The sequence below is a fragment of the Falco naumanni genome, chromosome 1, assembly GCF_017639655.2.
Source record: "Falco naumanni isolate bFalNau1 chromosome 1, bFalNau1.pat, whole genome shotgun sequence".
Classification (NCBI taxonomy): Eukaryota; Metazoa; Chordata; class Aves; order Falconiformes; family Falconidae; genus Falco; species Falco naumanni.
The window spans coordinates 7,914,077-7,939,772 of NC_054054.1; the positions used below are offsets into that span (position 1 = coordinate 7,914,077).

Sequence of the window (25,696 nt, forward strand, 5' to 3'; positions counted from 1 at the left end):
CACTGTGGGCTCACCTTTAGCTTTGGCCAAGGGCAGAGATGCTGCTATGGTCGGCTGAATGTTTAAGAAGCCGAGTAGTCTGGAGCTGTGGTTTTGGCAGTTACGTAAGGCTATGTGTGCTCACTGCAGGATGTGCCCGCTCCTCCTTCAGAGATACCAGACTACAGGCAGTTGGCACATTTACTTTGTCCCAGTACTGGCACTTCTATGTGAAGAAAGTAACCTGCCTCAGACTGTCAAAGAAACAGAAATGCGCAATGGTTTAAAAGCATGTCCTGGATAAAAGAGAGATTCTTTTCTGACTTGTGCAATTTGAGGAGCAAACATAGATGTTTACCCTGTGCCAAAATCTGCCCACATAAGCAGATCAGGCTTTTTTTTTTTTTTTTTTTTTTTTTTTTAAATATCGTTCTGGAAGGTCAGAGGCTATTTTGTTTGCAGGTTTTTTTGCTTAGTGAAGCAAAGTTCACAGGAGCCGGGGTAATGATACAATTTCCAAGTGTTCTTCGTTCTTCACTGTGTGCTTAGTTAAATACATGTGTGGCAGTCTCAGCTTTGAGCAGCAGCAAAGAAGCAGAATTTCTAAAGAAGTAATAAACTCCTTTCTCCATTAAAAAAAAAAAATAAAGTAACTTCAGAATTACTGTTATAAATAGCATGAAATGACTCAAGGGCTGTTTGCGTTGCAAGTGCTGGCATTCTGTGCACTGAAAATTTACTATGCAGCTGTTTGAGGTTCTGCCTTCTGTACACCTTCATGTGCAAAGCCTTTGCTGTCTCTGGTAACTCTCACTGCTCTCTCCTAGAGTCTGAAGCAGAAATTTGGGGTTAGACACATCCAGTGTGCAAATGCAGTGTTAAGGATAGTTGACCTTTTGTATTGTGTATGTTTCAAACAGCACTGGAGGATTATGCTATTGTAACGTGTTAGGGCTGAATCATGAGACTGAGTCTCTTTGGTTTGCCAGGGGCAGTTTTTATTTGTATCTCTCTACTATTATGTCTGAATGTCTTATTTGCAAAATTGATAATAATTCTGTACCTGATAAGGGTACTGCGGCTTTTCTTTTGTTTGTGAATTTTTTACCGGGTGTGTGTTTCTGATAAGCTCTTAGCAAAGCGGAAGCCTAACAGTGTGGACTGTGTTGTTTTGGGTATGTATTAGTGCTGGCCAGATACAGAGACAGTCAGCTAGGGCCATTTGCTGCAAGGTTATGTGGCCCATTGATGTATGGGATCAACTGCCCTCTTTATCCCAACACACTGTCCCTTTTTTGGGGGGTGAGAGAGAGAGGGAGGTTAGAGAAGGGCTCAGCTTCCCCTATTGTGTAAAGGTTCTTTTGTGCTGGATATTCTGAGCCTCTTGTTCCAAGTCCTGTTTGGTAGTGTCGAACCTCTGAATATATCTAACAGTGAAATGGAAGTACGTGAGGTAGTTTTTATCACATTTATGCTGATTAAAACTTTATAAACTGCTTTTTGTGGATACTTATGCAGTGAAATATGTAGAAATGCATGGCAATCAATGTTGCCACAAGAAAAAGACATTTCATTTACTTTTCTCAGTCATTTTTCCTATGTGTTAAACAATGAATAACTCAATTTCTAAAATATATAATTGGTAAAGTAAAATAGCTGAAGTAAACAACCATTGCCTGTTTGTTTGACTAGCATTTTCTTTATTTAGAAGCGATGGCTTCTTTACACCCTTGTTGCCTTACATCTGTGTACTATTGAGCTAAAGTTACTCATATTTGAAGTAGATTTCAGGACAACTGCGTGTGACATCAGTGGACCTCTTACTATTTAGGGAGAAAATTTACCCTTTGTCAAAATGATGATTGACATGTCCCCCAGGGCAGATTTGAAGCATGGAAACTGATAAGCTGGTAAACTGGGGAGAGGAAGCTATCATTACTGAGGATAAACAGAGTATCTTCTCTGCATTGTACCCTACGTCTAATTGTCCTAGGTCTGTTTTCTGACATGGAGGGTGTATGATCTCTTGGTCCTTGTGGCAGACCTCAGTTTCATGGTCTGGAAACAGCTTTAAATTCAATGAACTGTGAGTCATTGCATTTGGAAGAGGCTGTCCCAGGAGAAACCACAAATAGAAGTAACTCCGGGGCAATTCCGTAAAGTACTGAGTGGAACCCAAAAAGGGCCGCATGGGAAGTTACTTCCAAGGTTTCTGCTCTTTCCAGAAATGTTACCACAAACTGCTCAGAGTGATTTCAACAGCTGATCTTTTTTTACATTTAATCTTTTTCTGACTGCTGATCAGATCCAGATAGATCCAGAGCTGAAGTTGCCTTCCCCCCCCCCCCCCCCCCCTTTTTTTTTTAAGTAATTTTGGCACTAGGTTGTTACTGAAAAAAGAAATTGATTTTTGTTGTGCTTCCCCAGTAAACTGGTACCACTACTCTACTTTTAGCAACCAGTTATCAGGACGCACTCGGCAATCAGAAAATCTGTAATCAGATTCTTTTGAACTCTTCTACGAGTCTTGTCACAACACCTTTCTTTCACTATGTGATTTCTGCCTGCACAAACACAATTTAATATTGAAGTTCATTTAGATTAGCCAGTGTAATGTTGCTTGATGAGCTGCCAGATAGGCACGTGGGTATACTTCGACTGAGATTTGATCTGTTGCTACTAAACTCTCACTTGCCTGAGGTTTTCACAATCCAGTCTTCCTGTACTTAGGGCATTACCTTGGCTGCTAATTCCCTCATCGTGTGCAAAATTGTGTTGTTTACCTTAAAGGTGATGCATCAGCTTCATCCCGATCAACTTGCAGACCTGCAAGTTAACTGCCTGCCTCTAGTCGTTCCCTTGAGGTTCTTGTTCTGCTGGTTTCCTGTCAGCTTCTGCTTTTCAATTAGAATAATTTGGAAACACTTGATTTCAGTAGCTGTACTTTTAGATCTTGGAATTTAGTAAGTTTTACCTATTGGGTATTCCTGTTCCCACTTTGCTTCCAGATGAATATACAATGTTAGCTATTGCATATCCTTACAGTGATTGTGTTTGACTTGCCAAAAAAATTTAAGATTATCTATGTGCAAAATGCCATGGATGTATACTTTGTACTGTGCTATGTGCTATAGACCAGGCCAAAGGAGAGAATACAGTTTAATCATTAGAAACCTTGGACTGGGGCATGACTTTAGGTTTCTATTCTTGGTTTTAATGCTGACTTAACATGTGACTTGTGCAAGTGATTTAACCTTTGTATGGCCCTGCCTACCCACACATCAAATGAGTATTATAATCTCTACTTCTCAAGTTTTGTCACTAAAAGACTAATCTAGTCTCTCTTCTGCAAGTACCCCGTTTGATACCGTATTAAATATAAAGTTCAGCTGTAAAAGTCAATTTTATCCCTCTCTATCTTCATCCCTCAATGTCACACTTCTGCTTACTGGGATACTGGCTCATACACCCAGTTAGTGACCTCTCACAACAACCATGTTTCAATAAAACAAAGGAACTATAAACCAGAAGAATGAGGCTTGTGAGCACAGGACAAAGCACATCTTTGGAGTGTGGCCTGTGAATCTGCAGATCACTCCCACAAGCAATCCTGGTAGCTGTAAATCGCAGCTTCAGAGTAAAAGGAAGTAGCACACTACCTGAGCTTGGTCTTTTTGACCTCCCCAATGCAGAGAACCCAAAATTCAGCGCTTGTAGACAAGGAGAAGGAAGAAAAAGCCAGAGCAGCAATTAATTTTCTGAAGTGGTTGGGTGCCATGTTGCCAAAAAGTATTTATTTGGACTAGACGAAATTGTGGTAACTGTGTCCCTCTCTGGTCCATACCTAAGCCATGTGAGCAAGTTTTATTCCTGCAGGAGTTAAAAATATTGCTCTTACGCAATTTTTAAGTGGTAGAGATTTACATATGCATGAGTCAAAATCTTTTTTTTTTATTTTCCCCTTGCTCATGTGAGCAGACCAACCTGAGACAAAATGGACCTCAACAGGGTTGGGCCCAGCTGTGCATCTGTCTTACCCCTTTGCAATGCATACACCTCTCACAGGAGATGTGAAACCCCTCTGAAAGATTAAGTCCAAGCTAAAGTCTTGACAGTGCTAGTTTGGATCCGTACTGTGTTCTTCCCCTCAAGTTTCTAATTTTCAAAATAAAGAAAGGAGAAAACTGAAGTGGCAGTTCCTAAAAACTGGAGCCAAAAGAGAAGAAGAGTTTGAAGTTCTGAGTGATACTTGGGCTAAGTTTAACAATGGGGAGAAACTCAATTTCATTAGCTCCACCTTCATGTGCAGAGACTGCAAGAATTAGTGGAAATGATTCCAAGTCTAAAAGGAGTACTATAGTACTATCAGAGTAAAGAAAAGGAGGGGGAGAAAGAAGTAAAAATACTGTATCAGACACTGCTGCAGCAACAGATTGCCATGAAAGGCTGGGAAAAAAGTGCTGGAAAGCCACATATCCTTTCCTTGGCTTTGTGCAGATGCTCAGAAATAGCAGTAAAAAGGGAGACATTAAGAACCTATATAAATGATCAAAAAATTGCAATAAAATTTAATATATGAGCCACTATACCTGATGAAACAACTTGGAGAAGGGACCAGAGGTTCTGTCTGTTAGCACAAAGCCTAACTCCAAGTCTCATACATATTCTCTGAGTGCTCCTGGAATCAGTGTTTATACTAATATAAAGATGACTGAGCAGGACACAGAGTGTAGTGACATTATTTATTGTAAGAAAATGCCTGATTTGCTAAGGGGGTACATAGCTGTTAAGAGATGAAGGCTGAAATTCTGGCCCCACTGATGTCCATTGCAAAACTTCTACGAACTCTACCTCCAGCAGAATTTTACCCATCACCTTGAAATTTAGCCAGTGGAGGTGGCAGAACACTACTGTGAGGTTGTCCCTCACCGTTTTGGTTCCAAATCTTTAGAGTCAGACCGTGGTCAGATGTTTAATGCAGGATTAAGTTTTCTTTCCTTGCCCTGCGTGACTTGCTTTTACCATCCTCCTCTGTTCCACTGCAGGCAGCCTGCCTGCTTTGGCAAGTTGAGCTGGGCAGTGAGCTCCTAGAGAAGCCAGCGAGAATCACTCCTACAGCCCATCACACGATGTTCATTGCTGGTGTTCTCAGGCAGGAGTCATAATGGTGTCTTAAGCTGCTAAAGCTGATTCTGCAGTGAACAGCTCATTGCTTTAGTCAGCTCATATGTAGATCCTTTTCCTTAGCATTGTTTCGTATTAATGATGCCAGTGGCTTACTTGGGTGTGCTCATCTATGTTATTCCCGGTTTGAGCCTAGTTGTATTAGTATACAACTTCATACCTGTAGCATTGAAGTAACAGAGGATGTAACATTTTCTTTATGTTTTCCAATAATTTCAAAAATTCTTCTTCCAACTACTAGCCCTTCAATTTTTCAGTATTCCTTTTAGAACGCATAAGTACGCTATTGCAAAACGGTCTCGGCGATACACTGCACGCAGAGGCGTAACAGTAGCTTTGTTTCTGTTGCGCTACCTTCCTCATAAAGACTGAGCTAGCTGCTGCTACAGTGCAGAGGGCTCACATTTGGTGAATTTTCTGCAGTAATTGAGACAGCATTTTTAGTCGCTACTTTCTAAAACACAGCCCACCATTCTGCAAACATTCATGTTCTGTTCTTACACGTAGGCCTTGCATGGCTTCCAAGAGAAATGTTTCCTAAAACACAAGATGTAACTTAAACTTGGCTGTATATGCAGAGGAAAGCTAATGGCAGAAAAACAAAAATATTGCCTCAAATCCAAGGGGTTTGAGACAGGAAAGTTTCTATCATCCTCTTTAGAAACTGGAGCATGTTCACATCTAAGATTTTCTCGGAAACCAGTTCTGAATTTTCTTGGGGAAAAAAAAACCTAGAAAAGTGGGACAAGCAGTACTTCCTGTGATTCTTCAGCCTTTTACAATGGACAGTATTTAAAAAAAAAAATTAGAAATCACATTCATCCAGTAGAGGTGCATACCTCCAGTTAGTAAATACCAACTGACAGTAGCTTTTTACTTTTTATGGACTTAAAAGAAGCAGCTCCTGAGCTTCAAAGAGACCTACAGACCACTGAGTGAAAACACTCTGACCTAGTCTGCTGCGGGGTTCATACCATAGCCCCGCAGCGGGCACATGCCGTTCAGATAATTCAGATCAACAGTGCCTCCAGTCGCTGACTCCTTTGGCAGTATCAGGAATCAGTGCATGGGCTAGGTTCCTGGAAGCTCAGGGGTAAGGGTGTATAAATGTAATTCTGGTGATAAGTGGACTATTTATCAGATAATATAATCTGGTGCATCACACAGATGGGTCGCAGGTGCCCGATGGCTGCACCATGAGTGGCAAAAAGCTACGGCCTGGATCCTGTGAAGATGAACGGCATCAGTGGAGCTACTTCTGATGAGACTTTTATTTGTGTGAAGCTGCTCCATTCGGTACCTTCGCAGGTCTGAATGCCGAGGTAGAGTGCGGGAGAATGTAGAGAATGCATATGCTTTTCTTGTTTTCATGTAAATGAAAACAAGGAGAATCAAACTCTTAGGCTTTAAAATCTGAAGATGCTTCAGGCTTTTCTATGACTAAACCCACCACTTATTTCCACAGTCCAAAAAAAATCTCGAAGGGAAGGAAAGGTTATTTTTGTTGTAACGTACAACTTTCAGGACGTGTAGCGATGTAAGTACTTTTTCATTACCGGGTAGGTAGGTGGGTGAGATGGCAGGATAAATGACTCCGTTTGCATGGATGAGTAACAACCCAATTCTTCTGTTGAACTAAGGTGTGATTCTTTGGCAGACTAATATTGCTGTGGAGGCTGCATTAATTTGTATTTGCATACCATGGGGATTACTTTCCACAGATCGCCTTAATTCCGTCTCTGAGATTATGTTGAATCTTCTCTGTGGTGTATATTACCTCATACTGTATTTGCTCGAGAATTCTGCTCTAAAGGGGGAGTTCTCCCGCAGTCGGGGAGCACAGGTGCACAGCGGGAGGTAAAGCGATTGACGCGGGAAAGAAAGAAATCCGCATTCAAACGTACTTTTTTTCTTTCGATAATGGCAAGTTTAGCATGTAATTTGGTGCCCATTTAAGATAATTTCGTTTCCTGCTAGAAAGATGTGAATAGAACCGCAGTTACGTGATAGCTTTTTCCAGGTTTTTTTTGGGTGTTTTTTTTTTTGTGGTTTTTTTTGAGAAGTATGGGACTTGGGGAGCTGGAGGGATAACGCTGGGGGCTGAGAACAGGGCGCCCGCAGTGTTATTCTTGCCCTCGCAATTACGCGCTGTGTTGCGGCCGCTGCGTTTAACTCCTACGTGCCTCAGTTTCTCCGCCTGAAACGCAGCGAGGTGCGAGCCACGCGTTGGGAGCCTGTGCAGCGTGGTTGTGAAATCGGTTGGCATTTTTTGGGGGGGAGCGGGTCGTTGCGGGGTAACGCCAGCAGTGCCACCGGCGGGATCCGCGTTCCCAGCCGCCGCAACGCCGCCCTCCGGTCTCCACGGCCAAGCCCGCTGGGATACGGGCGGGGAAGGCGGCAGGAGCCGGGCGGCCGCGCACCCCCGGGCTCCGGCCCGGTGGGTGCAGCGGGGAGCTCGGAGCTCCCCGGGAGGCCGCCGCCGGGGGAGGGGGAGGCGAGACACGGCCCCAGCCGCCAGGAGTTAACGGCGGCTCCCCGGGGGCCGCCGCCGCCTCCCCACCCCGGCGCTGCATTATTATTATTATCCCCCCCCCTTCCTTCGCCTTCCAGTTTTGGCAGGGGATTAAAGTAGCTCCCCCCTGTGGCAGCAGTGACCCAGAAACGAGTTTGATTCACGGAGTCCTTCCTCCATAACAAGTACAAACGTCAGTCAGAGGGAGTCTCTGTGTGTGAGTGAGTGAGCGAGCGAGCGCGGGTGCCGGGGTGTGTGTGTGGCGCAGGAGCCGCTCTCCGCGCCCGCTCCCCGGCGCCGCGCCGAACTCATGAGGCGGCCCCGAGCCCTCCGCGCAGGGGGAGCCCGGCCGCGCCGCCCGCCCTCGCCGCCGCCTCGCCGCCGCCGCCAGCAGGTAACCGTGGCCCGCCGCCGCCCCGCCGCCGCCGCAGCGCCAGCCGGGGGAGCCGCCAGCACAGCCATATTTGATGGGTTTTTTGTCGCTCCGGAGGCGGCGAGAGAGCAGTTTCGTGCCGAAGGTCGCTGCCTAGTGGAAATAAGATAGTACGTCATTAACATGGCGCCAAGAGCCGTGCGGCTCGGTACGGGGCGAGGGGAGGCGGCCGAGTTGCGGCTCCGCTATCCCGCAAGCAACTTGTGCCGGGCTGAGGCGGGCGGGAGGGACGGGGCGGTGGGAGGAGGGAGGGGAGGCTGTGCCGCCGCCCGGCGCGGCGGGGCCGGTGCCGGCGGTGGCCGGCTGCTTTTTGTTCCGCTGCGGGGCTCCCGGCGCGGCAAGTAAAGGACGGCGGCAGCTCTCCAGGTGCAGCGGCCGAGGGAGCCGCCGGCGCGCCGTGCTGCCGGCCCCGCGCCTCGGGCAGCGCCGGTGGGGGGTGGGGGGTGGGCAGCGCCGGCCATCCCCCTCCGCTCCGCGGCAAGTGGGAAGCGTTGGAGCAACTTGGTATACAGATGGCAATGGCAGAGTGCAGGTCCTGCTCGGGTACGGGCGTGTTGGAAGGGGGCGGGGGGGGGAGCCATGGCCGGTGTCTGTCACCGTGTCACCCACATGTCCGCGAGACCCGTCGCCTCTCGCCGGGGGCGGGGAGCGGGTGCGTGGGGGAGGAGGTGTTTGTGTGCAGAAGCAGCATTGTAGTTACATTGACCCCCCCACCCCCAGTCGCACTTGGCTTTCGCTTGTTGGAAAAAAAATGCTTGGAAAGCATAAAAACTGCTCATCGGTGAAATTAAGCAGAAGTTGCCTTTCGGAGCGGGAGAGCCGCAGCCGGTTAGCCTGCACTGGACGGGCGCAGGAGGGTGTGCTGGGGCGGGGGGCACCGGGGGGGGGTCCGCTGGAGGTGGAGAGCGCCGGGCTGTCACGGGCGCTGCGATCTCCCCCGGCCTCATCCCGCCCGCCCCGGGGAGAGCGCACGGTGGCTCCTGCTGGAGAGCAACTTGCGGGAGCCCTGGAGCGCACGTGTTTGAGAGCGTGTGTGCGGGGGGAGGCGTGCGGAGCTGCCCGGGCCCGCCGCGGGGGGGGCGGCATCGCTGCCGCCGGGCAGCGGCCGGCAGGTGCACGGCGGCTCCGCAGCGCCCGGGCCGGGGAGCTGAAGTGCGGGAGCGGGGCGCTGGCAGGAGCGGACACCGGGGCTGGAGGTGGGGGGGCTGCGCGGTGCAAACTTGGGCAAGGCGAGGCGGTGGAGCGGGACCCCCCCCCCCCCCCCCCCCTCGGTGTGTGTGGGGTGTCAGCGCTCTGCCGGCCTCCCGGGGCGGCTGTGGCGCGCCGGGAGGAATCGGTGCGGCCGTGCCGGAGTTTGTTGACGAGGGAACGGAACGTCACCGGCGGTGTCGAAACGCGAGCGTAACGTAGCAGAACAACAAGCGCGGGGGAGCGGCGGCAAACGCCTGAAGTTGCTTGGGCGCCAGTCAGGGTAGCTGCGCGATTTCGCTCTTCCCCCGGGGCCTGGCAGGCGAGATGGGTCGGGGCTGCGGTGCGCCGGGGAACGGCGGCGTTCCCGTGTAACGGTCCAGCCCCGGCCTCCCGCGGGAGGCGAGAGCGGCTCCGGCGATTATTCCACTTGCTGAAATTAGACAAAGCCGCCCCGATGCTGCTGCCACCCTTCCCGTCCCCGGGCTCGGGTAGCCGCCTGCTCGGAGGATGATTTCTTTTTTTTTTTTTTTTTTTTTTCCCCTTTTGCTTTTCCCTTCCCGTTCGCGCCCGCCAGTTCATTAACGCTAGGCGGTGGGGGTGTGCATTATTTTGGGGAGGGTGGAGGCAAAGGGTGTTTGTTTGTTTGCACCGCCTGCTGGTTGGTTTCCTGTGACAAGAGGTGATACACAGTTTCCAGAACTGTCTGGGAGTGGGAGGAGAGACAGACACAGAAAATGAGCTCAAGTCTCCTCCGTGCTGCTGCTGCTCGATCCGCCAAACCGCCGTCCCGTCCCCACCCCGCCATCGCAGCGAGGGCATGGGGGCGGGTGGGGAAGGTGCTTTTGGCCGTTTTCGGCAGTGACGGGGGCTTGCGGGAGAGGCAGCGGGGCCGGGGGCACCAAGTTTGATTTGCAGCCGGGGCCGAGCGGATTGGTGCGGCTGGCGGCGGGGAGGAGCGGGAGCGGGAGCCGGGAGGAGGAGGCGGAGGCGGGGGGGCGGCGTGCCGGGCCGTTTCAAATGGAAACCGGCGGCCGTGCCGCTGCCCGGGAAGGTGCCACCCCCGCCCGCCGGGGCGGTGCAGCCCGGCGGGGAGGCGGCTCCGTCTCCTCTCCCCCCCGCTGGCCGTGTCTCGGCGGCTCTGGAGCCGGCATTAACGCGGCGTGGGCATTAACGGCCGGCGGGCGGGTGTGGGCAGCCGCTGCCCGCCCGGGCCGGGCTCTGAGGTGGGGTCGCCGCGGGAGGAGGAGGAGGAGGAGGAGAGCCGCCCCGAGCGACAGCCGGCCGGCCTGGAGCCGGCGAGCGGGCGGGCGTGAGGCGCCGCTTTTGAATTCTCTTCAGGCGGCGGCTCCCGGCCCGTGGCGCGGCGGCCCGGCGCTGGCGGCCGTTGGCGCGGCGGGAGGCGGCCGCCCGCTCGGGTCGGCTGAGGCGCTGCTCACCTGCCAGGCGGCTCCACACGGCCGCGCACGCCGGCGCCCTGCTCCTCGGTCTCTGACCTTCGGCTGACGGCTTTATTCGGAGAAAGTTACGAGATTGGCCCGCCGGTGAAGTCCGTGGGATCCGGAGACCTGTCAGGCGTTGAGGAAGAGCTGGCCGTGCGTGACATACAAGCGGCTGGTTAGTGTGCCTGCACGCAAGCGTTAAAAATAGATTCTGCTCCTCGGGTGGCTGTTAGGTGGTACTGGAAATCACGATAGCATTTAGCAACACTTTGTAGTTGACATTTTAACGCGAAAGCAGAAAGGTGTTTTTATGCTAGCCCTGCATTTTCCTTTTAGAGAGAGATTGAGGTGTTACTTGGAGTAACTTCTTTTTTAAACAGGCGCTGTCTTTTAAGTAAGTCAAAAGCTGCCCACACTTGTAGACCTAAAACCTTCATAAAAGTTATGCCAAAATATGCTTGTTATGATTCTATTTCTAGAGTTTTCTCACACTCGGTGGAATATTGTTCAAACAGCAAGGGTTGTATGCTTTAGTGGCAGGATTTTCCCTTTGGCTTCGGATACCACTCACTCCCTGCTTTTGAGCTATGTTTAATACATATGTTTAAAATAAAATAATAATAATAAATTTCCCTTTCCCCTCACAGCTGCAGATTTCCCTTCCAGCTTCTCTGGTTTCATTCCCAGTTCACAGAATATAGTTAAAAAAACCCACCCCAACTTCCAGTCTTTCCTCAAATGCTTTCTCCATGTGGTTAGTACTGCTGCTTCGTGCTCTTGTTTTCAGCTGGAGCTGACCAAGCTGACAGCTTTTTTCTGGGTGGAAGACATGAACTGCAATGAGTGCAGGGTGGGTTGAACTAATTCATGGGGCCCAATTTATCATTGCTCCAGATTTGGGTGGTCAGTTTCACCAGCACAGTTTGAGAAGAATTTGCTGCCACTGCCCATATTATGAGGTAACAATGAGCTGACTTGCACAGGTGCATAAATGAGCATGTGGATTGCTGAAAAGTGTTGGGCTGATATGTCTAAATCGTGTTTCTGCCTTTCCTTGTGAAATTTTGAATAGCTGTGCTGAAGTCAGTAGAAATATTCCTTGTGGAGAACACTCTTGGCCTTGGAACGCACTTCTGTGTTTCCTGAGACTTGGGGGGATTGTTTCTCCAAATTTAAGTTCTGTGGCTTTTTTGTACTGTGGACTGTGCTACATGATACTGTAGTATTTCATTTAAGAACTCTTGTTGTATCTTTGTGACTATAAAACATTGCTGTCAAAGCTTTCATAGTTGGTAAAGAGGAATTAGAAAGTTTTAGTGTAACTTATTTCTGATGTAGGTGGTTTCTGTGGTGTTTGTTTGTTTGGTTGTTTTTTTTGTGTCTGGGCATATAGAAGGAAAAAATGAGGGGTTTTTCTCTTGCTATGTCAGGTGTGGGTCAGTGAAGACTGGGATGGTGTCATAAACAAGCTATCTAAAAAGAGTACAGTAGTAGGAGCCGAATGTCTCAAATGTCTTAATCTACTATGCACTTTGTTAAGACTGTGTCACACTTCCTTTTGTACAATAAGTGTTTTGAAGCAATTTCTTGTGTGCTAGAGATAATTAGGTCTTAGTTTCATTGCAGTTAGTGGGTTACTTTGAGGAAAAGCCAGTTTTTCAGTTTGTCTTCAGGGTATACATCTGTCATAATTCTGCTTTCTTCCCATTCTGCCTCTGCAGCTGTTTGGTGCAGTTTATTATAGTGACACCCGTTAACACGGTTACAGTTAATTGTCTGTCAGTGTTTGAATTACACACTCTTTTTACCCAGAGGTTTATACAGACCTTAAAAATACACTGGTAGGAATTGTGCTTTGTAAAACCTTTGACCTGAGGATGTAGATTTTTTTCATGTATAATTATTTTAAAAAATCTGGTTCTATTTAGCTATTTGCATAACAAAGACTGACACACTTTACATCTTTCTCTTTGATCATCTCTCTACTTGGGGTCAAACTGAGTGGAAAAAGTATATGGTGTTCTTAACTGCACAGTAGTAGCATTCAAAGTTCTGTGGTGTGTTGCACGTGGGGTGTATGTGCGTGCACATTGCCATGCCAGTTTTATGGGGTAATGTCTGGATTTCTTTTCTGAGGAAACTAGGAAAAAGAGTTGGGTGGTTTTTTTGACTCTTACCTGTTGTAACTCCTGGGATTTCAGTGTGGGAGGTGGGGAAAAAGGAAAGATCTTGGCATTGTTGTCCAGTGTGTGCTGCAGGGCTAAGAACAGAGGAGCATGATAATGTATACTGGTACAAGTAGTGAATTTGTGTCATGTTGCTGATTCTAGCCCATGCACTGTATCTGCCAGCAGGTACTGGGACGTAGGGAGAAATGTCTGTATTCTTAACTGTATCTAGTTATTTGTGTAGAGTTAGATGTTTCTTGCTCACCTCCACAAGGATGCGTAAATCCAAATGTTATCTTGTGGCCTGACATTGAGTATATTGGATTGTCATCTAGTAATTTCATTTGCATAACATTTCACAAGTATTTTGAAAAAGGCCTAATGCTCTTTCCAAGATATAGTAACCAGAAGAAATGTTTCAGGTGTTGTAACCTAGCCTTTAAAAACAATTTAAGTAATTGTACCGTGGTAAATCTAGGATTACATTTCTGTGTTTGAAATGTGCACCTAATCAATGAATAAACCCCAGAGCTTAGCTTTCAGAGTTAGCATAGTGAAAAAGTACGGAAAAATGACTGGTGCTGTGTCTCTGTAAAAAAATGCAGTGCAGCAGAGTGTGTTGCAGGCTGTGCCAGCCTCACCGGTACAGGCTTGGTATGGCTATCTCATCTGAGGGGGGCTTGGTGGCTAAAAAGTCACGCCCTCTGCCCCATCTATGCCATTTATTGTGTGGTGTGATTGCATGAAGTGCTCTTAGACACATTGTCAGCCCTTGGAAGTGGGGTAACATTGCCAGCAGTCATGGCTGTTTGTAAAACTGTGTTTGGTTGGAGGTTGGCATTTGCTGCAGAAGAAAAGGGTAAATGTGTTACAGTAGAGTCCTCGGGAGAAATACCGATCAGCACGTTGTGTGTTGGTCTGTCTGATTTCTGAAAGGATGGTTTTAATATGAAGAAAGAATCATCTCTCAAGGAAATGAAACTGAAACAATGTTCAAATGTTGCTTGGGTTATTAGGAATTTCCACGAGTCACTGGAAACTCAGGGAATGTTTGGCTTGGTGATATAGCAGCCTTGTTATGTTAGGGCTGCTGGACTCAATTGTAGCTTTTCAAGCGCTGGGCTTACTCTGCAGGAGAACAGTATACGGGCAGATGCCCCTTGGGGGCTGGTGTAAGAAGTTGGGAAAAACAGTAGAAGCGTTTATGATAGAAGATACAGGTTCAAGGGCAATGCTTGGTTGGCTGCTTCCTTGCTTCAGAGGAGCATTCATTTTGCAAGGGAGGTTGGGAAGTTATCCTGTGGCATGTGTGGGTGCAGTGAATGTTTTGTGGGAACTTCTGGACTACACAGCAATTACGTGGTTGCATACAGTTGTTGGGAATTGAGGTCAGTAACCTGGGTGGTCTCTTCTTGTCCTGCAAGTGTTGCAGGCTGAGTGTATAGTTTTTACTTATTGTTGGTATGAGTCTCAAAGCTTGGCTTAAATGTTTCACCGTTCTTACGGTTACATGTGATTTCTCTTTGTTTACAGGCATAATGATCACAGCCAGTTTGTACCATGCAGCTAGCAGTGGTACAGTCAAATCTTGATGAACCTGCCTTTGCTTCTGACCCATTGGAACTAACAGACCTGCTTCTGTTACAGAATATGTTTTAATGAGATCAGAGTTGGATCAGATGCATTGTGTATGCACCTGAGTATATTAAATGTATGTCAAAATAAAGTCAAGTGAAAAATACCAACATTTTCATGACTCTGAAGACTGAGAATTTCAGAGAAAAGTAATATTGCTGGCACTCAAGTCTCAGATTAGGAGAGAGATTGAGATGAGATGAGATAAGGAATTTAACTGAAAAGTGTGATAGTTTTTCCATTCTGCCTTTTTCAGTATAAAAATACCTCCTTAGTTTTAGTTCAGGATGTCCCATGAAGAATCAATTACTGTAGTTTGGGTTATTTATTTTTTTTTTTCCTCCTTCAGTTTTGAGGATTAAAAAAGCATTCCTTGAATTCACATTATTCTCTGAACATGCTAGGAAAATTTGTATGTGTGTGTTGAACAGGGAAAGCCTGCACCTTCAATCCATACCTCACCATCACTATCCATAATCTGTGTTTATTTTTAATGCAGTTGTTGTGTGACTTTGAGGTCCCCATCGCCTGATAGAAACTGATAGTCTTTGAGGCAGAGGCACTGTGATACCCTGAAGAGCAGCAGCATTTCAGTCTGTGTGGTTATAGTTCTTATTAGGTGTTCTAGTGTTATCTCTAGAATGTGTGTTCTGAACTGTGGATGTGAACATCTGGTGGGAACAGTTAAAAATTATTTTAAAGGCAGAATATATCTGTTTTATTTTTTCTAATAACAAAAAATCTGCGGGGTTAATCTTAGAAGGTTTGAGACTTGCCCTAAGTAGCCAAATGCTGCTTTTCCATCTGTGATTCAGCTCTCTGTAAACTCAGGTTAGGTTCAAAGATGGGCAAATGAGATCTGTTGATTTTAACTCTTTTTTTTTTTTTTTTTTTTTTTTCTTTTTCTTTTTTTTTTTTTTTCTTCTTGCCTTCTATTTCTCCTTCAGTCTCCTTTTCCTCACATGCATCTATAAAGGCATCTCACAGAAGCTTCTTCAAATGGAGTGTTTCTTTTAACGTTACTGCCCTGGTTTCAGCTGTGATAGAGTAAATTTTCTTTTCAGTAGCTGGTACAATGCCTGTATTTTGGTTTTAGTATGAGAATAATGTTGATAACACACTGGTGGTTTTGGTTGTTGCTGGGTAATGTTTATATTAAGTCAAGGACCTTTCAGTTTCTCAGGCCCTGCCAGCGAAAAGGCTGGAGGGGGCACAAGAAGTTGGGAGGGGACACAGCCAGGACAGCTGACCCGAACTGGCCAAAGGGATGTTCCATACCATGGAACGTCACACTCGGTATATAAACTGGGGAGGATGGCCAGGACCAGCTGATCACTGCTGGGCGACTGGCTGGGCATCCGTCAGTGGGTGGTGCGCAAAGTTGTACTGCGCATTGCTTGCTTGTGTGGTTTTTTCCTTTTGGATATTATTCCTCTCCCTCTCTTTCCCCCCTTTTCATTACAATTGATGATGATGTTATTTTATTTCAATTCAATTAATAAATTGTTCTTATCTCAACCCATGAGTTTCACCTTTCCACCGGTTCTCTTCCCCGTCCCACCAGGGGAGGCAGGGGAGTGAGTGAGTGGCTGCGTGGTACTTAGTTGCTGGCTGGGTTAAACCATGACAGTTACTTGGGAGAACACAGGCTTTCAAGGTGTCCAACTTCAGAAACCTGACTAGAGTGGAAAAGGAAATTAGCTGCCTCATCTAATACTCTGTAGTCCAGGGAAGTGGCTTCTGTTCTGGCTTCTCTGACTTTCTGAAGAACTGCGGAGAGTGCTTGAATTGAGGGGTGTGAATACCACTCTCACTTTAACGTTTAGTTTGTTCTTGCAAAGACACATGGTAGGAAGGAGGAGCTTCTGGGTCTTTCCTTATTTTGTAAATTTGCAGAAAGTATGGCTAGGAGAAGATGAACTCAAAATACACTTACCCAAAAAGATGTGAGTGAGCAGAATTTTGAATTTTCTTGCTCATTGCAAGGTCATGAGTGTGTCTCAGTGTATATACACTATGTTATTTTGCTTTACAGTGCATAGTGCTTTCCAGACCATGTGGGAATCAACCAAGAAGTGAGGGTTTTGACAAGGAATGTAGAAGTTACATTTCTGAGAGAACTTAATTTTTCTTGCATCTTCTTTATTTTGTTTATGGGAGATTTTTTCATTCTAAGTGAATATGTTCTTTTACATTGCTTTTGTTAGTATTTCTTCCAATTACAGGAAAACTATGTGAACGACTAGAAAAAGTACCGTACATAATAGATACTTATCCCCTTGGTTTTGGCCTTCATAGCAGCTAATTGATTTTTCAGTTCTGTCTTAGCCTGTTTTGGATCTGAATGTTGGCTTTCTTTCTATGTAAGTGACTGTATCAGAACCTGGCTCTGGATCTACTGCATTTATACCAGATCCCTATTGAGATGATTGTGATGATCCAGGCTGGTTTGTGTGTTTATTCATTGGCAGCATTTCCGTCTGCCATACACTCAAAGTTCTGGTCTGCTTTGAAGCAGTTTTTCTGGAGAGAATTCTTCTAGCATGGAAAGAGGTTGTCATTTATGATTATTTATTCTCTGGCATCAGACACTGTATGTGAACATTTACTCTATGAAACTGTGATAAAAGGTCCTGGTGAAGTGAACGATTCAGTTTCTTTCTACCTTCAGTGAGCAAAAGTTGCAGCTTAAAACTGTTAGGTGTTTTCAAAGACAGTGGTATTAAATCCCCCTCTGGAAAGTCACTCTGTGGGAGGGAGGCTTCCCTGACCTCTGTCTGCATGTGTAACGTGGAAAAGGAGACAATCTTGCAGTGCTCAGGCTCTTACAACTATATTGTCATTGGAAGCATAAAATCGAGTGTCGGGCTCGGTCGCTTGTGATTTGCTAGTGATGATAAAATGAAGTTCCTCAAAAAAATGCTTATTTCTTTTTATATGAACCACATATGGAAGAGAAGGTATTCTAGTGTGGGTTTTTTGGTTTTTTTTTTGGTTGGTTTTTTTTTTTTGGAAGTAGTATCAGGCTTTCATTAGGCTTTTTGGGTTTCTTTGGTTTGCGAATTAGTCTTATAAAAGTTGAAAGCATTATTGAGTTTACTACAATGAGACATGTTCTCAGTGAACAAAGTTGAAGTGGTTAACTGTATGCTGCAGAGTGTTGTTGAAGGGTTTTTAGGAAATCCCAACTCGGGTCAAAATGAGGAGATGAGATTTTCTGCACCTAACTAGAAGCAAAAAAGTATTTGTTGTCTGATTTCCAAATCTTCCCCCTAGAGGTATGTATGAGGGCTTTGCTGCTAGCAGAACACCCAGACCTTGTTGATATCACAATTGATATGTAGTAAGCAAAGACTCAGGGGATCTGATGTGCATCTAGAGTCCTTGTCAGTTTAACTTACAGTGGATATGCCTTTCTGCGCTTGTCTTGTCATGTTTTTTCTACTCTTCAGTTTACACTTTTTAATAGCTTTTTACATGTGAATGCTGACAAGCTATTTACAGCTTCCTTAAATTTTCTGAATCTGGTTTCATTCCACAGAGAATACATGCAAAAATACCAATACCCTGTGAATAGCAGTTAAAAAGGTGTGGAACTTTTTGCCTTTACATCATTGATTCATGTGCAGTTGAACTCAATATTAGTAGAAGTCTGGCAGTTTGGAGGAGCTTCTGTGTAATCTTTGGTGGTCTGATGCCTGAAAAACAGTTAGTGTTAGGTATGGCGCTGGAAATGTGCCTGCAGGAGGAAGTAGCTCTTTTACTTTAGAGCGTGGTGCCTTCCAGGGCAGAGATGATGCGTGTTTAGTTAATCTGGGAAAACTTGGCTTGCTATGCTGATGTTTCTTTATATATATATGTGTGTGTGTGTTTAAATGGATTTTAATCTTTGATTTTTAAATCTGGCACTTTAAACAGGAATAAAATGGTTCCAAAAACATATTAGCCAAAGTAAATATTTACACAAGCAGTAAAAATGTTATTGTATTGCAAATCTAGTGTCAGAATGGGCAGGGGAAGCTAAGCGTATTGACTGCAGATATTTAGTGATTTTAAGACCTCTGAGAACAAAACACGCTTTTGTTTTGGGGTGAAAGTGTTGGTGGGGTTGTCATTGATACTCTCCAATTTTGTTCATCTGCTCGTATGATGACTGCCTAATTAAACATCCTTGAGATATTCACAGTTCATATTCAGATGCTGTTTAAAGTTGTTTGTTTTCCTTTGTGTGCTGTAAATCCTCGCATGCCATCAGAAACACAACTTGATGACTCTGTATTATTATCTTGGGTTAAGTGCTGTCTCATTGCTTTGCAGGCTGCCTGCTGTTTCCCGTGGAGATCATGAAACGGCGACGGCTTCCTAGCAGCAGTGAGGATTCTGACGACAATGGCAGTAAGTGCTCCTTTGTTGTAGAGTGCAGTAGGTTATGAGTTTGAAAACACGTTTTAATGCAGTGTTTTATGTGACAGGCATTTTGCATATTGGTTGGACTGGTAGACATGTGTACTGTAAGGGTCTAGTTTTGAACTCAGTCATTCTGAGCAGATGGACAGTAGATTCAGGGTCCCCCCCACCAGACTGATTGTGCAGTGTTAGGTAATAAGATAAAACAAGAAGAAAAGTTGGTCATCATCTTTAAAATCTTTGCAAGCAGCATAATTTATCATTACAAGGACAGAACTTGCATGGAGACATCTGCTAACAGCCCACAGCTTAGTACTGAATAGAAGTTTGCATTAGGATTTTAAATTTGCCTCAGTGTTGTCATACTCTTATGCAATGGAGAGGTATATTGCTTCAAATTTAAGCAAAAAAGATTGATGGTGCATAAAAGTTGTTCCTTACTTTGAAGATTATTTTGTTTGAGGAATAACTTTCAAGAATTTGAATTCAGTAAATCAGTTTTTTGGATCTAGAAAGTATTTTACTTTTTTTAACTGTTTCTGTATTGACATAAGTAACACTGAGCTCTGTATGGTATATGTATCTCTTGAGTTTGGATTTCAGGGATTGATACTCTTTTCATTTAAGCAGGAATAAAAAAAAAGGGGGGGGGGTGCAAGATAAAATGGCAGTGTGGGAAATGTGCGAAGGTGTTGTATTTGCCCAAACAAGCAAGTTGATTGTACTTGGCAATAGTGCAGCTTAGCCAGTTGTCAGAGAGATTTTCCTGGTTTTAATTTGATCTGTCTGGGTGCACATCTTCAAATCTGAAGTCTTTTGTGAGACTTCAGTCTGAACTGTTAACAGAAAATGATCAGCGAGGTTTTCCAGGTGCTTTTGAAAGCTTTACTCTGAGGACATAGCCCAGTGCTGTGCTGTGGCCCTGCACAGGTGACTGCTTCACCTGCATGAATTTCTTACATGTGCCAGTGCTGCATGGGAGTCTGTCTGCTCGGCTGTGGCCCAGTCTGCACCTTAAAACAACCACAGGCAAACTATTGCTGAAGTGAAGTAGTGGTAGAAGGATTGGAGGAGATGAGAACTAGCAAACTGATGAGGAGTTAGTCCAAATAAGGATCGAGTAAAATCTGTTAAAGAGGTGTGGGCTTTGGCTGAGTTTTGGAGAGCTACCTGCAGCTGGGGGATTTTGGAAGAAAAAAATCCCGGATCAAACCTGTTTTTTCTTGGTTAGGAGTTTACTTGGGGTTATAAAAATTGAAGTCTGTATTTCCTCAAAGGTGATGTGTACATCCCCAACACACAGATGTGTTTTTACTTGTAAAGTAGACAAGTAGCAGCAAATGTGATGTATTTCATTAGAATTTTGCTTTACCCTTTTTTCATTACTTAGTAGCTTTATATAGTAGTGTTTCATTTTGATAAGTGTTTATTTTCACACTCTTAGCAGTTTGGCTTTTGGGTTGTGTTTGTTTGTTTGTTTGTTTTTTTTACTTTTGGATCCCTTCATATCCCTTGTGTTACCAAATAAAACATGAAGCAGATAATCTTGGAATTGGAAGTTCTGAAATATATACAATTATTTGTTGCCGATTATAATGCTTGCTTATAATGTTATTTGATATATAACTGTCTGGAATAGAGCTGTTGACTTACTGAATTATGTTTTCCATTATTTTCATCTGTACCATAGATCAAGATCTAAGGAAATGAGTTAGAAAAAGAAAACCAAATCTTTGCCCTTTTATGATCTCTCTGTTTTAAAGTCTAATTAATATGAATAATTGTTGAAAAAATTACATGGCAAAAGGCAGTGAAATTTTAAAGTATTTTCAAGTATTGCTTGAAATATATACCACTTACCCTTCATTACACTTCCCCACCCCCCACCCCGACTTGATTTTTTCCCCTTGTGAAGTTACAGGGCACATTCAGATACGGATTCCTGCATGTTCATTCTATTACTGTACACACGTTTGGAAAGATCAAGGGCTAATAATCAGAAGCTGAGATAACATTTAACGTAGGGTCAGCATCTCCAAGGCTTTTTGTCGTTCACAGTTTCCCGAGAACAAAGTGACACTTGGGCCCTTTCTCTCTGCTTTTGCTGTTACAGGGGATACCAGTAGTTCCTTGCGATTGTGTTTGAATGTCAAGGGTCTCCCCTTACAGGTTTCACCTTCATTTAATCTTTTCTTGTCTGTACTAGAATTACTGATTACTCTTGCTATGTTAGTTTCTGTATTATTACTTTGTCAGTAGTATCTCTGATTCACTGTACTGATACTAGCGTTGGAAGGGTAAGCAAATTCTCTTGGCTAAAAAAATACAAAGTAAAAATTTGTGTGAATTTCTGGGCTACATGTTGAAGGCTTGAAGTTTTTCACTAGCTATGCTTCCTTCTCGGAGTTTCCAGAGGCAGAAAACAATTAAATAGGCTATTCTGAGCACTTCAAACAGCCGTCTTCTAATTGAAAAGTTGAAAATTTAATCAACACTTAGTTGGAATCCTATTGCCAAACATCTGCTTCCCTTCACTCAGTGGCACCTCTTGACCCTCCAGTGCACTTCTTGCATTCCCATCATGCTGAACTCGATAGTCCTTCAGCTCTGAGCTCAGCACTGCTCTCCCTCATCTCGCAAGGTGAGGATTGGACCTCCAGCTGTTGGGTTTCTTCGGTTCTGTAGTTGAGTTGTCATGCTGTGCCTTAGTAGGCTCTGATCAGGCATCTCAGATGCATGATGAGTGTGACTGGATAAATGCTGGAGTAAGCTGATGATGCTTGGCAGGGGTAGACTTCAACATGTGGTACCATTTTCCAGGTGGCAATAGTTTGGCACGAAGAAGGACACATTTGATTTTATTGGACTCAGGAATATGGATATTTATAAGGTAGTAATAATGATGCTACTAATAATGGAATTTCTCTTAAAAAAACTAAAAAATGAACATACAAAGGTTGCTGTCCATTAGATCACCGAACTGAATCAGTTTCCTTGGTAGTCACAAGGTGATAGAAAAACAAAGCTCGTATCCCAGGCACTGAAAATATGTTATACCGAAGATACAAGCATATCTGTAGTTCTTCAGAGGAAGCAAGAGGTGCTCACCTTTTGTGAGATGAAAGAAGGGAGAATCATTTTCATTTAGGGGTGAAATATGGATCAGAACGTTTAACAACATGGCACAGTCCTAGAGAGTACATACGCGTATTTACTGACTTAAGATATTTTAGTGTGGGTGGTTATGTATTTTTTGCAGTATTTTAAAACCTTGGAGCTTAAAGACAGAACCCTGACTTTTTCTCATCACTTCTTTTTTGCCCTCTGACTTCATTCTTTCCCAAAATCTAACTGCAGACTTCAAGCCTGCCAAAATATTGATGTTATGTCCTTCAACCTAACTACTGAAAATCGTTAAGCTGTGTCCCCTTAAAATCAGAGTACTAAACCTTCATTTAGACACGGGGCCAGAATAGCACATTTGAAGCATTGGGCAGGAGGTGTCAGTGGAAGTTGTGCTCAGCAGTTTGGCAGTTAGTCCCTGGATGTCTGAGTGTGTTCTGAGAGATTCATTTTCTGAAATTATAGGTCACTTGTGAACATTTTATCTATGAAATGTAACTGAATAAAAAAAGGCTGCAGGCATAGTTCTGCATTTTGAACTTTTGTCTAAATACCGAGGAATGGTACCAGGTGAGGCTTGGCGAAGACTTTTAAGATTATTGACACCTGAAAGTAATCCTTTTCTTGGTCGTCTGGCAGCTTGTTAGTTTCTGTCCCTGTCCAAATAATGTATTACAGCAGCTATAATAGATGTTAATATTACCCAGGCCCATCATAAAAGCCTCGTGATGTACATGCCATCTTCTTCAAAACCTGCATTAAGTAAATCAGTAATGTTTACCTCAGACGCAATTATGTCCTTGTCATCTGCATGCCTGATAGTTTTGAAGCAATTTTTGTTGCATTGTATTTCCGCTTGCCCCTCCATTGCAAAACCTCCTCTTTATGATTCCAGGTTTTACTCTAACTAAATCTTAGATACTGAAGCCGTTTTATCTTTCCAGCTCAGTGTTTGACTTGACTTTCTAGCCTCATCGGTCTGTAAATCTGCAAAGGTGGTTTGTGCTGAATATACCATGTGCTTTGTTTTTTGGTGAGATAAAGTTGTGCGGTGGAGTAGTTCCCATTTATAGCTTCAGGGCATTCCTTTTGCACAAATTGCTTGGACACGTAGAGAGATCGTGTTTGAGTTGAGATCTGAAGCCCAGACAGTTGTATTACAGGGAGCTTGGGTGAAATCCAGGCCCTCCTTGATGTCAAAGAGAGTTTGGTCGCTGTTTTCCATGAACAAGGAATTCAGAACATGATTTTGTTCACGCTTTACTTGTTCCCACGATGCCTCTTCATTTATTCTCGGAGGGATTATCAATTCATCATACTCCTACATGCAGAGTGTCTGAGAGAAGAACTGAAGATACTTGCAGATGAAAAATACTTCAAAGATTTACAAGGTTTCACATCAGTTCCGGGAAATGAAAGATTTAATACTTACGGATTATGGAATATAGTTCTGTAATTTAGATGGACCCTTATTCTATCACTGCTAAACAAATGTTATTTTAAAGTTAAATGTATTTTGCCAATATCCATTGCTCTGACTGAATGATGGGGATCTTAGTTTTAGAAAGGGCTTTTCATCCCAGTGGATTCCCGTTGTGTTTGAGATGGATCCCAGAGTGCCTTCACAAAGGTTGCCGAGTACATAACCTTAGGTGTATACGTCATTTACCGCAGAATTGCAGCTGCTGCTGGCCTGAAATGTGGCAATTACTTAGCAGTGCACATTACTGAGCAGCGTTTTATGAAAAGGAAGTGAAGGACATTTTTTGATTTTCAGTTGAGCTGGCCGGTTGGTGAGGGACGGTGATTAAACAACAGAATGTAGTGGAGTTACAGTGCTAGAATTTGGGCAAAGCAGCACTGCTGTGCTGTTGAAAAAGGCTTGTGGCATTTAGAGCGATGACCAGTGGTCAGAGCTAGCTTCTTCCTTGGAGGTTAGGCTCACTGGGGCAGGGTGACTCGATGAAGTTGTTATGCTCTTGAGCACTCTGGAAGAGTGATTTGAAAGACTTACTTGGGCTGATAGGATGTCGCATCTGAGGAAGGGACGACACGTAACCATCACCGTCATTTTTGGAGAGGCACATTTTCCTTCCCAAGACTGCTGATACTGAGTACACGTAATTTCACTGAAGTTTTAAGGCCTGACACCATAGGTGATGAGCCTATGAATGCTAGGTTGGGAGGTGCTCAAATTGACTTTGATAACCTGTATCAGACTTGCGCTAAAACTTTGTATGGAGTTATCGTAAAACGTTGCTACAGCGGGAAGCCTTGGGCTAGGTAGCTGGAGTGGCACTTGGGACTTGTGGTAAAAAAATAAGATGGGGTCTAGGAATTCCTCACGGTTAGAAGTGTGACACGTGCTTATGCATGGTTATGTGTGTGTTCTTTGAGATTATAAAACTCTAATGTGTGCTGCTGGGAAAAGGGATGCTAGGAGGGAACTTGTATTGAACTGCTGTGGCAGGGTGCAGCAAAGACTGTTCATTATGTGTGTCAGATACTGAGCAATTGTGCAATGTTGTAAAGCACTGCAGAGATCTTATGGATCCATGCATTGTTCAGCAGCTGCAATTGGGTAGTTGTCAAATGACACTAAATTTTAAATAGCATCGGTATTGACGAAAGAAAAGGCTGTTGCTTTTTCTGTTTTCACCTTGAAGGAGATTATTGTATAGTAATACAGTATGAATCAAAGATAAGGAAGATAGATAGGCAAATCCTCCAGCAACAGAAACGTGAGAAGGGGAATTTGGCTATGTGAAACCATACCATAGGTTGTGTTTGCATACATGCTGCTTTCTCTGTGATAAGACCTGAAGGCTTCTACCCAGGAAGCTCTTCCTGTACCTAGCATTATGGAAAACTGCCCTTAGAGTAGTCTGCTTCTGTTGTTGTTGTGCTGGAATTTGGGTCTAGGCATGGAGTTCTGTCTAAGTGACATGAAGCCTTACTGTAAAGAGTTGTGGGCCAGGCACTAAATGAGGAGGCTGAGCATCTCTGTCTTTTCTTCAGGCTGCAGATCTTTCTGACAGAATGTTGGCAGCAGCACCTAGCTGGTGTCGGAGTGAGTTGAGGAACAGTATAGGCATCTGGAAATGCCAGCGTTAAGCAGAAGTGACAGCCAGACGTACAATCATGTCGGGGATGTTTTGCTCTGTTGTGCTGCCTGGTGTTAACAGTGTAGTGGGAGTGTATTTCCCGTGGCAGAAGTGCTTTCAGATGCCCAGTAGATCTGAGGCTTTGAAGTGTTCAGAGGCTGTAGCAGCAGGTAGTTCCCCGGGGACACAGCTGGGTGCCTTGCAGGTGGCTTCACAACGGCCTTGTGTGTGATATGTAATAGCTGAGCCTTTCCTGCTCATGCTGAGTAGTATATTAGTTGGGGGGGTAGAATTCCCTGAGGGCTTGAATTCCTTTATTGGACCCGAGGAATTTTCTGTTTTGATGAGCTTCTTTGGAATCAAAACATAGTCTTGACAGATCATTTATTAAATTGATACAGTTAAAATTGATTATGTTTTCCCTTTTTGGGGAAATGTGTTTTTTTTTCAAAATGTGGAAAAAGAAGTCACACTCCTTGATTGCTTTCTTTTATTATCAGAAGGTGTGTGTGTTATATACA

The 25,696-nt window shown here is 44.6% G+C and overlaps 1 protein-coding gene across 7 annotated transcripts in view; it reads left to right on the forward strand.

Annotated features, from left to right (window-relative positions):
- The first annotated feature begins 7,768 nt into the window (after positions 1-7,768).
- Positions 7,769-25,696, forward strand: part of JADE1 (jade family PHD finger 1) — a 47,172-nt gene continuing 29,244 nt past the window's right edge. Inside the window, exons 1-2 of one of the 7 annotated variants that reach the window (XM_040615717.1) lie at positions 7,769-8,069; positions 18,859-18,936. In XM_040615717.1, coding sequence (XP_040471651.1) covers positions 18,885-18,936 — 52 coding nt within the window. In that variant the 5' untranslated portion in view covers positions 7,769-8,069; positions 18,859-18,884. Of the gene's footprint in view, positions 8,070-8,090; positions 8,257-8,397; positions 8,475-8,678; positions 8,937-9,378; positions 10,136-18,858; positions 18,937-25,696 lie in introns of those variants that run through there. The other 6 variants (XM_040615541.1, XM_040615863.1, XM_040615370.1 and 3 more) reach the window with 6 other exon arrangements.